The sequence below is a fragment of the Rhinoderma darwinii genome, chromosome 1, assembly GCF_050947455.1.
Source record: "Rhinoderma darwinii isolate aRhiDar2 chromosome 1, aRhiDar2.hap1, whole genome shotgun sequence".
Classification (NCBI taxonomy): domain Eukaryota; kingdom Metazoa; phylum Chordata; class Amphibia; order Anura; family Rhinodermatidae; genus Rhinoderma; species Rhinoderma darwinii.
The window spans coordinates 567,155,512-567,168,921 of NC_134687.1; the positions used below are offsets into that span (position 1 = coordinate 567,155,512).

At 39.8% G+C, this 13,410-nt stretch overlaps 1 protein-coding gene across 1 annotated transcript; it reads left to right on the top strand.

Moving 5' to 3' along the window:
• The first annotated feature begins 218 nt into the window (after nt 1-218).
• Nucleotides 219-13,175, top strand: CD180 (CD180 molecule). Its single transcript, XM_075854896.1, has 3 exons — nt 219-311; nt 8,197-8,363; nt 11,329-13,175. The coding sequence occupies exons 1-3, from the start codon at nt 219-221 to the stop codon at nt 13,064-13,066; spliced, it is 1,998 nt and encodes a 665-aa protein (XP_075711011.1). The 3' UTR covers nt 13,067-13,175.
• Nucleotides 13,176-13,410: the final 235 nt, after the last annotated feature.

Consider the following 13,410-nt stretch of genomic DNA (forward strand, 5'->3'; position numbering starts at 1 on the left):
TTTGTGATGGTTCCCATCCAGACAAGACCTCCTTGGAAAAGGCAGCATGTGTTTTAGAATGCAGAATGTTGTGCCAGACTGTGATTGGTTAGACATTGATGCTGCCAGGAAACGTTTAATACTGAAAGACTTCAACTTTTAACTTTTCTTCTGGACGGCAGTTTTGCTTCCTCTACAAAGAGAAATAAGTTCACCTCTCAAACTTCTCCATCCGCACAATGGCTTTTGCGGTTTGCTTTGTTTTTCTGCTTGTATTTTATCCAGTGTTCGCAAAAGAATCTGATCAATCATTAGAAGTGACCTGTTCTGAGGTACGTACCAGACACAGTTTTATTACATATTATATTGCACATCTTTGCAATGCAGCATATGGTGATTGTATATCCGGCTACAGTATATTATAATCACCAACTATCCTGCATTCTACTGTCAGTGAGCATTCAGTCTACGATAACATAGGAGGCCATTGTATTGAATTTTAGAGGTGTAAGTGGAAGAAAAGCTGTAGGATTAATGATCTGCATGTATATATATATATATATATATATATATATAATCTGCGAAACGAGTGCACTAAATATATGATGAATAGATAGATAAATATATTCTAAATACCATATACTGTTGGTCTGAAACCTGTCTCTCTCCATCCAGCTTGCCATGACAGCCATGATGGGTGTTGTAGTTTCACAACATATAGATTCACAGATTACAGACTATGGCTCTAAACAATAAATAAATAATACACAGTAAAGCATGAGTATAGCATAACATAATAGGATGTTCTGTGTAGTATATGTAATCGGAGTCACTAGACCTTAGAGAACACATATGCATGACAACCACCTGTCACTTATACACAAATCCCTCAACACATGGAAGAAACTCATATCATCAATCACAGACAGATGTTTCATTAACTTTTTTTCCCCTAAGTGTTATTAGTGTCTTAATACATTTAAATAGTGCACAAGATTAATGTTTAATCATGATCAAAGGGGGGAGATAAAAATACATAATCTAGGAGGGGTCTCCAAAAAGGAAAAAGTCAAACTATCTTGCAAATATTACATCCACATATTGGGTATAGTGTTTTCCACTTACTTGTTATTTAACAAAGCGGACTAGACTAGCGGACTAAAATAAAATCCACTTCCCATTAATCATCAATAAATCTGTGATAACAGCAGAACATATATGTGAAGTCAGCATTCAGTGGGGTTTATTGTGTTAATCCTTTCTGTATTTGGCATAGAAAAAGGTTGTAAAAGGGATTATCTGTTTTAAGAAACCCATTTTCAAATGCCCTATTAGGGAATTTTTGGGTAGTAGTAGGGAATCCCTGGTTAAGGACTCTAATCGATTAGCCAGAGCGGCTACAAAGAGAGCGTCTCGCTCTGGAGGACCAAGCACATCCATACATTACAAAAAAAAAGGCACATTCATTTTAATTCAAACTGTGTAAACCTCCATTTCCCCTGTGGTGGCGCTGTAGGGAAAGTGAATACTTGTTTCCAGGTTCTCCCACAGATTAAATATGATCTTTGGGGGTCTCAGCAGTGATACGCAATGTAATTAGCTTTTTGTTAGGTGATCTTTCTAATAAAAAGGTTTTGTCCACAGCAGATAGCCCCTTTAAGAACAATTCCTAAGATGTATGTATATTTATGCATCGATAAAATAACCCCCCCCCCCCATCCCCATAATATCTGCTATGCAGAGACGATCAATGTACAAATTTCACATATAAATGCATAGCTCAACAAATTTCCCTTCCGCAGACATTCCCTGAAATCACAAATCCACTACATGCATTCAGCCATAATAACATGACAACATAAAACACATTTATATGTTCATTGTAATATTTTATTAGATATGTGTCATGGCTCAAAACATCAACATTTAGATTAGATCATCTCCGATTTGTCTCTCCCCATTATTGATTTGCTCTTCTACAAATCTGCCACAAATAACAATAATCTTATAATCCACACTTCAGCGCTAGAAAACAGCTGCTATTTTTGCCAGTGAAATTCCAGAGGTAGCAAAAAAAAATAAAAGTTATTTATCTAAAGGACTCCCTAACAACGAATTAAAATGGGAACTTTTACATTAAAGAGGCTTTGTCCGCCACATTATAATGTGATCGGTGCTGTAATTTAGATAACAGAAGTGTTTTTTATTTTGGAAAACAATCATTTTTGAGGCAGTTATGAGCGATTTTAACTTTATGCTAATAACTTTCTTAATGCCCAACTGGGCGTGTTTTTACTTTTGACCAACTGGGCGTTGTGAAGAGAAGCGTCATACACTTCTCTGCATTCATGTATTCAGCACATAGGGATCCTGCGTTGTTCACTATGTGTTGTCACATACACCCACATTAACGTTACTGAAGTGTCTTGACAGTGAATAGACATCACCTCCAAAATCACGCTTGCTGTGCTGTAAGTCCCACATAAACGTTACTGAATTGTCGGGAGTGTGAATAGACATCCCGTCCTGGCTGGAGGCAATGTCCATTCACTGTCAAGACACTTCAGTAACGTTAATGTTGGTGTATGTGACATCACATAGTGTACAGCGCAGGATCCCTATGTGCTGAATACATGAATGGAGAGAAGTGTATGACGCTGATTGCTCAGCGTCATACACTTCCCTCCACAATGCCCACTTGGTCAAAAGTAAAAACATGCCCAGTTGGGCATTAAGAAAGTCATTAGCATAAAGTTAAAATCGCTCATAACTTGGTGAAAATAGATCGTTTTTTAAAATAAAAAACACAGCTGTAATCTACATTAAAGCGCCCATCTCATTATGTAGGAGATAGGGCACTTATAATGTTGTAACAGAGCCTCTTTAAAGTGAATGTCCACATTTTAACTATTTTTAGGTGTAACAATCTATATTGATTTCTTAACCCCTTCCCTCAGCCATTTTTCGGATTTTCACTTTTGTTTTTTCCTCCCCACCTTCCAAAACCTATAATGTTTTTATTTTTCTGTAGATATAGCCATATGAGGGCTTGTTCTGTGCGGGGACAAGTTGTAATTTTTCATGGCACCATTTATTGTACCGCATAATGTGCTGGGAAGCTGCAAAAAATTATTTGTAAGGTGAAATCGGCAAAAAACTGCGATTACCACATTTATGAGCGGTTTTGTTTTTACGGCGTCCATCAGGCAGTAAAAACTACATATTCACCTTTTATTCTACAGGTTGATATGATTACCAAATTTCTATGTTTTGTTTTATGTTTTACCACTTTTAAAAAAAAAACAACTATTTGCTAAATGAAAAAAATCTTTTGTGTCGCTATATTCTGAGAGCCATAACTTTTTCATTTTTCCATACATTTAGGTATATGCGACCTTTTGATCACTTTTTATAAAAAAAAATTTGGAGAGCTAAGGTGACCAAAAAACAGCAATTTGCGTGTTTTGTATATATATATATATATATATATATATATATATATATATATATATATATATATATAATTTTTTTTTACACTATTCACCAAGCAAGTTAAACAACGCTATATTGTGATAGTTTGGACTTTTATGGACACGGTGATACCAGTTATGTTAACTTTTCTCTTTTTTTTGAACATTGATTTTGGGAAAAAATGTGAAAAGGTTTTTTTTTTTTAAACTTTTAATACTTTTTTTATTTTTTGGAACATAAAAAAAAACAACTTACTGTTTTTTACTTTTTTTATTAGTCCCCATAGAGACTAATGTATCGCTGTATATCTTGATTCTGACAGTGCCTTTTGAAGCCCTGCCATAGGGGGCAAAGATGGCGGAGTACAAAGATGGCAGACCGGAGGACGTTTTTTAGGCCCCCAGGCTGCCATAACAATCATTGTAAATGGCTGATCATGCCTCGAGGGCCGCCATGGCATGTTTGAGGGGGCGCCCACCAGATTCTAACAACTTAAATGCCACGGTCGCGATTCACCATGGCATTTAAGGTGTTAAACAGGCTGAATCAAAGTAATCTTTGATTCCACCCGTTGCAGTGAGGTGTAGGCTGTATTATACAGTCGTCACCCGCTGTGTATGGAGAGTGCTCCGTACTTCCCCTTAACCCTTATCATGTACAGTTACGTGATAATGCGTTAAGGGGTTTAAGTGGTTGACCAGCAAATTAATGTTATTTTTTTTCATAGTTAAAAGTTATATGATTTTCCAGTGTTTTCTGTATTAAGTTCTCACAGTTTTCAAGATCTCTGCTTGCTTTTATTCAGTAGGAATCTTTATTGTGTACTTCGAGTAGATCAAATTCTGTCCATGGTCATGTGATGGACACACAGGTGCTAGGATTGTTAGAAGACACAGCTCTGATACACATACTGTAACTGTAATGAGTCGTGCACCTGTGTGTCCATCACATGACCATGGACAGAACTTGATCCACTAGAAGTAAACAATGAATGTTCCTACTGAATAACAAGCAGAGATTTTGAAATCCACGAGAATATAATACAGAAAGTATATTAGAAAATTGTATAAATTTCAATTAGACAAAAAACAATATTAAAGGGGTTGTCCAGGATTAGAAAAACAGGTCTGCTTCTCTCTCTAAAAACAGCGCCACACCCATCAGTGGGTTATGTCTACTATTGCAGCTCAGCTCCATTGTAGTGAATTAACATAAACACCAATACCAGGTGTCGGAAGAAAGCAGCCATGTTTTACTAATCCTGGACAACCCCTTTAATTTGCCGAAACCGGATAATCCCTTTCTAGCAGTTGTTGCTCTGTATCAAAAGCATATATGGACAGTGTTGTCAGGGTCTTCCCCAGAGCCGGAGTCCCTGGCAAAGCGCTAGTATAGGCTCTGATCGGGGACTCCGTGGAATCCCCTTACATCACTGTCCATATATGGACGGTGTTGTCAGGGGCTTCCCCAGAGCCCGTGTCCCGGGCAGAGCGGTAGTATAGCCTCTGCTCCGGGACTCTGTTGAATCCCCTGACATCAATGTCCATATATGCAAAAAATATGGAGAGGCAACACTCCAATAGTCATATCAAAAAGGATCAATTTGTTCACACATCAGTGCAGTAGAATGCAACTTTTCAGCTGCTCAATGCAGCCTTTGTCAAGCCTTGCATTGAGCAGCTGAAACTTTGCATTCTATTGCACTGATGGGTGTATAAATTTATCCTTTTTGATACGACTATTGGAGTGCAGCCTCTTTTCCTATTTTTTGTCTACATGTTGGGGATTTACAAGTCGGATCCCTGAGGCTTTGCACCATTACCCTGGAGGTTCTGTTCTACTGTGCTGCCCATACTTTTTCTGTTTGGCTCTGCTCCGGGACTCTGTGGAATACCCTGTCATCACTGTCCTTATATGGACAGTGCTGTCAGGGGCTTCCCCAGAGCCGGAGTCCCGGGCAAGGCGCTAGTATAGAATCTGCTCCGGGACTCTGTGGAATCCCCTGACATCACTGTCCATATATAGACTGTAATGTGAGGGGCATCCCCAGAGCCGGAGTCCCGGGCAGAGAGCTAGTATGGGCTCTGCTCTGGGACTCTGTGGAATCCCCTAACCCCAGCGCCGGATTCCTTGTCAGAGCGCTACTAGCACCTAGCTACTGGCTCCTGACATAATTTCTTCTAATAGTTTCCGGTCCGCGGCTAGGGGGGAGAAAATCACGCACAGGCGCTGTGATAGCGCAGGAGTGGGCATGCGTGGTAAATACTGCTAGTGTAGAAACCACGCATGCTCAGAGACTAGCAGTGTTTACCACGCATGCCCAGTCCTGCGCTATCACAGCCCCTGCGCATTTTTTTTTCTCTACCCTAGCAGCAGACCGGAAACTATCAGAAGAAAGGGAGTATATCCGGTCCACCACTTCCCTCAGTGTACAGTGGTATCAGGAATAATACACCCGTACATTGAGCCAGCCGGAAAACGGAACTCAAATCATGGACGGGCTAGCGCCGGAAGTAAGGATTTTGCTACTGGAGATGCATTACGTGACCGGCGCTGGAATTGAATGTTAGAAAATGAAATAAAAACGTAAGTATATTACAAATTACATTCTTTTTATATGTGCAGTGAAATAGTAATTAGTTCCGGAAAACCCAAGAACACGGCCATTTTTTGATTTTTCATTTACATTTTTCACTTCCCGCCTTTCAAGAGCCATAACATTTTTATTTTTCAATCAATAGAGTGGTGTAAAGGCTTATATTTGGTGGGAGGAGTTGTAGTTTCTATTTAAAGTACCAGATAATGTACTGGGAAGCTGAAAACAAATTTGCGGGCTGAAATTGGAAAAAACTGCAATTCCTCCATTTTTTGGGTTTCGTTTTTACGTCTTTCACCATGTGGTAGAAACAACAACTTAACTTTATTCTGTGGCTCAATACGATTACGGTGATATCAAATTTTTATAATTTTTTTTATATTTCACTACTTAAAACGTGGTTGAAAAAACAAATTGTTTTGTTTCACCACATTCGGAGAGCCGTAACTTTTTTAATTTTCCGTGCATTGAGCGGTGTGAGGGTGTATTTTTGCGGAACGAGCTGTAGTTTTTATTGGTACCATTTTTTGGTTCATACGACTTTTTGATCCCTTTTTATTACATTTTATTTGGGAGCGAAGTTGATCAAAAAACAGCGATTTTGGCAGTTTACATTTTTATTTTTTACAACGTTAACAGTGCGCGTTAAATAACACTATATTGCAACAGTTCAGACTTTTACGGATGCAGCAATACCAATTTTTTTTACTTTTTTATTTTTTACATTACTTTTTATTACACATTACATTACTTTATTACACATTACTTTACACATTTTATTAGTCCCTCTAGAGGACCTGAACCAGCAATGTATTGCAGTATATTGTCATTTTTACAGGCATCTGTTAAGCCCTGCCAGGGCTTAACAGAGGCAGAGTGAAGGCAGTCCTGGGGGCCTTCATTAGGACCCTGGGCTGCCATGACAACCATCCTCACCCCCCAATCTCGTTGCGGGGGGGGCAATGAGCTGTCGGAGGGGGCCGCCCCCCTCTTTTCAATGCCTCAGATGCGGAGGTCGCGATTAACCACAGCATTTGAAAGATTAAACCGCCAGGAACAGCGCGATCGCTGTTCCTGGCTGTTAGTCCCGGGTGTCGGCTGTAAAACACAGCTGCACACGCATCGTATGAAGCGCGCTCAGCGCGTGAGTGTGCTCTATACTTCTCCCCCTGCACCAGGACGTACCAGTGCGTCCTGGTGCGTTAAGGGGTTAAAAATAGTTTTCCGTTTTTGAGATACATGTGCTTTGTATCCTGTATACAGAGCAGCTGTATCTAGCACTGAGACCTGAATCCGCCAGGTCAGCAGCACTGACGGGTTCAGTGTGTCTCTGACATTCCGGATCCACCTGTAATCTATCACATCTAAGTTATGAACTTAGATGTGATCAGTAACAGCTCGATCCTGTGTGTCAGACCTTGTCTAGTGGTAGCTGCAATTAGACAGAATTTTGTAATTTATCGGAGTCTATGCAGAGGATTTGGAGCACTGCATCAGAAAAATGTATATCTAAGGAAATGGATCAGCACCGAATTTTAGACCTATTTAGAGAACAAAAAACAAAGTGGTGTTCAAGAAAGGACATTTACTTTAAAAGGGTTGTCTCAATAAGACAAACCCTTCCTATATGATCTATTAGGGCATATGAGCAAAGATTGTTGAAAAGGGTTGTCAGAGCATAAATAATAATAAAAATAATGCATACACCACCAGTAATACATACATCAGCTCACGATCCCCCAGACGGTCTTTGTTTACATGCTAGCAGTGATAATTGCCATACCAACACATGACCGCTGCCTCCAATCACTAATGCCAGTAAGTACGGCAAGTGATCACTGATCGCTGCTGGAACGTAAACAAAATAATTTGTCTCCCAGAGATTGATCATAGAACCAACTGAATCCACATGAACATTCCCCTAGATCCCAACCCTGAACTTACAGTTATGATGAAAAGGAAGTTTGAAGGTCTCATCCCTTCGAATCATGTTAGACTTATGAGACTAAACCTACACTGCCATGAGGTTCAAAGTATTAATATTGTTCCTCTCAGCCTTATCACATATTAGATTTATGTCGTACTTGTTAATCTATTGTTTGTCTTCTACTAATCGAGCGTTATTTCTCTCATTTTTATCAAACTTTCAGGTCATTATCAATAAAAGCTACAGCTGTGAGGGACTAGGACTGCGAGAGATACCCAACACTATACCCAACAGCACAGAAGTTCTGGATTTCAGCTTTAACTCATTGTTTGCCCTTTATTATTGGGTCTTCAGTCGTCTAGAAAACCTCAACTTTTTAGATTTATCACGGTATACATTTTTGTAAATGTCTTCAGTTTGGTGACATTTATACTTTTGTAATTTTATTTTTTATTGATAATAGCTTTAGAGTCCGTCATTTTTGCTGGACAAAATAATGCAACATGTTGCATTCTTTGTCCAGCAAAACAACGGACACATGATGTAAACCCGATGGAACCCATTACAGTCAATAGGCTCCATCAGGGAACGTTGGTTTCCGTAATGTGACTGCTGCGGTTGTTCGTTGTTCTGCTTCTATGATGGAGCAGAACAATTGAAAGCCTTGACACAAGCCTTGATGTGAACAGACAAACAAAGAGAGTAATGTCAGCTCCTCCTGAAACATGAAATGGATATGCAAGCGCTAATCTGCCATGACTTATGTATTACCAGTAACAAGAGAATGCAGATGCTCACTGCAGGCACTAAAATATATATATATATATATATATATATATATATATATATATATATATAAAAAACACATACATATATACACACATATATATAAACACACACACACATATATATATATATATACACACACACACACTTTATGCCTATTAGGTATTTCTATTATTTTAATTGCATTACTGCTATAGTTATGTTTATAAATGTGAGGTTCTTAGCACTCAGTTTGATCAATTTGTGCAAGCCCACCTGCCACGACAAGGCGACCTCATACAGGGGGTCCCTACACTGAACATTATATCCCTATAATTGGAGACTTACCTCTCTCTGTTGCGACTGAGCCCATAGTGAGGTCAGGATATGTAGGAACCAAGTCTATTTTGTTATAATTAAAAACAGCCCAGGACAGATAGGAGAGCACGACCAAGATGGAGGCAGTCGGGAGGAGCTGACTAAGGCTGGGTTCACACGTGGCGGAATTTCACTTAAATTCCGCTGCGGACACTCCGCAGCGTTAATCCGCAGCGGAGCCGTTTGTCCATTGACTTCCACTTTAATTTAGCAGTGTTCGTTTAGATGAGGCGTAAAATTCCGCTGCGGAGCATAGGCTGTGGAGCGGAATTTGGTGTCCGCAGCATGCTCTGTCTGTTGCGGAGCAGTGGCGGACTCATGGCGGAATTTCTCCATTGACTTCAATGGAGATTCTAATTTCCGCAATGAAGTCCGCAGCTGTCATGCACATGTTATGTGTGCTGCGGATGCGTCTTGCTTTTTTGACATGACATTTCTTCATTCTGGCTGGACCTATGTATTTCTAGGTCTACAGCCAGACTGAGGAAGTCAATGGGGCTCCCGTAATGACGGGAGCGTTGCTAGGAGACGTCAGTAAATAGTCACTGTCCAGGGTGCTGAAAGAGTTAAGCGATCGGCAGTAACTGTTTCTGCACCCTGGACAGTGACTACCGATCATAATATACAGCAACCTGTAAAAAAATATAAGTTCATACTTACCGAGAACTCCCTGCTTCTGTCTCCAGTCCGGCTTCCCAGGATGACGTTTCAGTCTAAGTGACGGCTGCAGCCAATCACAGGCCAATAACAGGCTGCAGCGGTCACATGGACTGCCGCGTCATCCAGGGAGGTCGGGCTGGATGCCGAAAGAGGGACGCGTCACCAGGACAACGGCCGGTAAGTATGAAATTCGTTTACTTTCACTAGGGAAAGTGCTGTCCCTTCTCTCTATCCTGCACTGATAGGGAGAAGGGAAGCACTTTTCCCGCAGTCCGCAGCAGCTAGTCCGCATCAATTTACTGCACATTTTGTGCAGATCCGCAGCAGAATCTGCAACGCAGATTCTGTGCGGCATTGATGCGGAGGAAATCCGCCACGTGTGGTCATGCCCTTACTCTCTTTGTTTGTGGTATTTGTATGGGAGCGGTGAATATTAATGGGGTTGTTAAAGCTAAACCCTGCACATTTTCCCTATTAAGGTCCCCCATTTAGACCCACTTTATTGACCAGAGTAGAGAGCTGCTAACAAAGAATAGCTCTCTCTACTGGCCTGTTATTCATTTGAACGGCTGGCTTGTAATAGTATATTTCCCATGCAGTGTCCGCTGGACGTTTCCCCAGTGATTTCTACAATTTAAATGTTTTCACCCGGATTTTACATATAAACTAGTAATTAATTTAGACTTCTTCAAATATTTACAATATTACAAAGCATAAATGCAGCTCATAATATTTTGCAGCTCGTAAGTCTCCTGAAATTGATCCACCACTTTCTTCATGTACCATGCACACCTAGCATAATTTAATATATGACTTAAACGTGTATGCCCAGAACCGATAATTATCACCTATCCACAGAATGGGTGATAATTGTCTAATCGCTGGGGCCTTCCGCTCGCACCCCCACCAATCATGAAAATGTGGTCCGGAACCCTCTGTTCCTCCTCACTACTTGACCACACTGAGTAGGATATTAAATAGAGCATCAGTCGAGTATGCGTGCTGCCACTCCATTCAAAGTCTATGAGAATGACGAAAACAGCAGAGTACAGTGCCTAGCTGTTTCCATCAGTCCCACAGACATTGAATTCAAGCTCCTACTCACTGCGAGGGTGCAATCGCTAGGGGTCCTGATGGTGGGGCCCCCAGGGATCACTTATCCTGTGAAGGGATTTCTCGCTTTCAGCAAATAGAGCAATTTTCTAATACACTTTGTATATCCATTCCTCATAGTATTCAAGATCTCTGCTTGTAGTCATTGAATGGGTTTGCAGTCACTGTTTACATTTGCAGGCTGACAATCGGTCTTGGTCATGTGATGCTCACACCAGTGCAGGGTTTGCTACAGTACAGGTATCATAATGAATGTCTTGTAATGATTTGTGCACCTGTGTGATCACCACATGACGGACAGATTTTTAGCTTCTGAATGTAGACAAAAAAAAATACCATTCCATTGCTACAAGCAGAGTTCTTGAAAGACATAAAAAACTAATATTTGTAGCTTTTCTTCCGCCTAACTCTTTTTTCTTTTTTTACCCCTATTTTACAGGTGCAGCATTAACTGGATATACAATGACGCCTTTGGGAACAATACAAGGCTAGATACGGTTATACTTACTGGAAACCCTATATTGTACATTGCAGACACTGCGTTCCTAGGAGCAACATCCCTACAACATTTATACTTACAGGAAACCTCTATACCGGACTTATCATTCATTTCCTTCACAAGCCTGAAAAGTCTGGTGACTTTGCATTTGGGTAGCAATTACATCTCCTCTATAAGATTTCCTCAAAACATTACTTTTTACAATTTGACGCTGGTAAGCTTCGCATTAAACAGGATCAACACAATATCTGTGCAAGATTCCGAATTTCTCAAGCAAATTAAAAATTTAACTTTAATTCTGAAGGGTAACAATATTGAATACATTGAGCCAAGCTCATTTAACCATAGTGACTTCCATCACTTGGATTTGACTGGCTGTGGCTGGAATACGGACATTTCTTCTCTTTTAAATGGCCTTAATGGTCTAACCACACACACTCTTAGAATTGGCACGTTTGGTGACATTAATATTAATTTTGAAATATTTCCAAGGAGTCTGAGTGGACTCTGTAATATTTCTGTGAAGGAGCTGAGTCTACAGTATAGGCACATGTCTCAAAAATCACAAGAAACTTTATCCTGTTTGATCAAGACTGAAAGATTGGATCTGACCGGTATGAACCTGGATTTCCTTCCACGTTTGAGCCAGCCCAACATCCTAAAAGAACTCATTTTAAATGTAAACCAATTTTCCAGTCTTTGTGATATAAACGCAGACAGTTTCCCATTGGTCACACATCTACACATAGCTGGAAACGAAGACACTTTGGATTTGGGGGCCAAATGCTTAGAGAATTTATCAAATCTAACATACTTGGACCTAAGTCACAATGATATTCGATACGCAAAGTGCTGCAGGACTCAGTTTAGTGGTCTACATAGCCTCTCTCACCTGAATCTCAGTTCTGGACCACCACTCCCATTAGACAACCCGGCATTTCCTGAGAACAAGCAGCTGGAAGTTCTAGATTTCACAAATGTCCATTTGATAATTGATGGATTGTCAAGTCCTTTCAGTAACTTGGCTAATTTGAGGGTCCTGATCTTGTCTCATAGCTATGTAAATACCAGCCATATGCAGCTTCTAGAGGGCCTGACCAACATGGTTTTCCTAAACATGGAAGGGATTTCATTTTATAACGGGACTCTCAAAAGTCAAAATCTCTTTTCCAAAGATCTTCAGCTGGAGACCCTGATACTTTCTAACTGTGACCTACAAGTCATAGAGAAACAAGCCTTCCAGAAGCTGAAGAACTTGAAATCTGTTGACCTTAGTCACAACAAACTAACTGTATTTGCTACAAATGCTTTTGGAAACCTAAGTGACATTTCCTTAAATTTTGCCTTTAACCTGATCGCAACTGTTCCCATTGGATTGGTGCGGAATATATCAGATGAAAGTACTATCAATTTAAGTTACAATCCTATTGACTGCTCCTGTTCAAACATAGAATTTTTAACCTGGTACAAGCAGAATGAAAGAATCTTTCTAGATAAGGCAAATACCACGTGTGCATCTCCACCATCCCTGGCTGGTACAGAGTTGACTAAAGTAGCAATAACTTGTGGATTTTCGCTTAAGTATATTATATTAATTGTCATAATTGCATTGATTTGCACAATCCTTATAGTATGGTTGGTACAATGTTATAGGAGGAGGATTTATTTAGCCATTTAGGAAGAATATTTAATTAGCAACATCCTCTTCCCCAAAAAATCTACTAGATTAAAATGTAACATTTTACAGGTTAACCATGAACATAAAACAGAAGGTAAATTCAATTTGTAAAAGGGATAATTTTTTCTAAACTAATTTAAAATATCTACTAATAAAAACTTTTTTTTATTTTTTTTCTATTTTCTTTACATGAGTATAGGGGCAGCCAACTTGGCTGAGCTCCCTTAACATTAGTTCCAGAGATTTGCTTTACAGCAGACACCTGAACATAAGAAAACAAGTCAAAAAATGACCCATTGATTTCAATGGGAGAGCATAGTGAGCATGCTCTGTGCCCTGTGCAG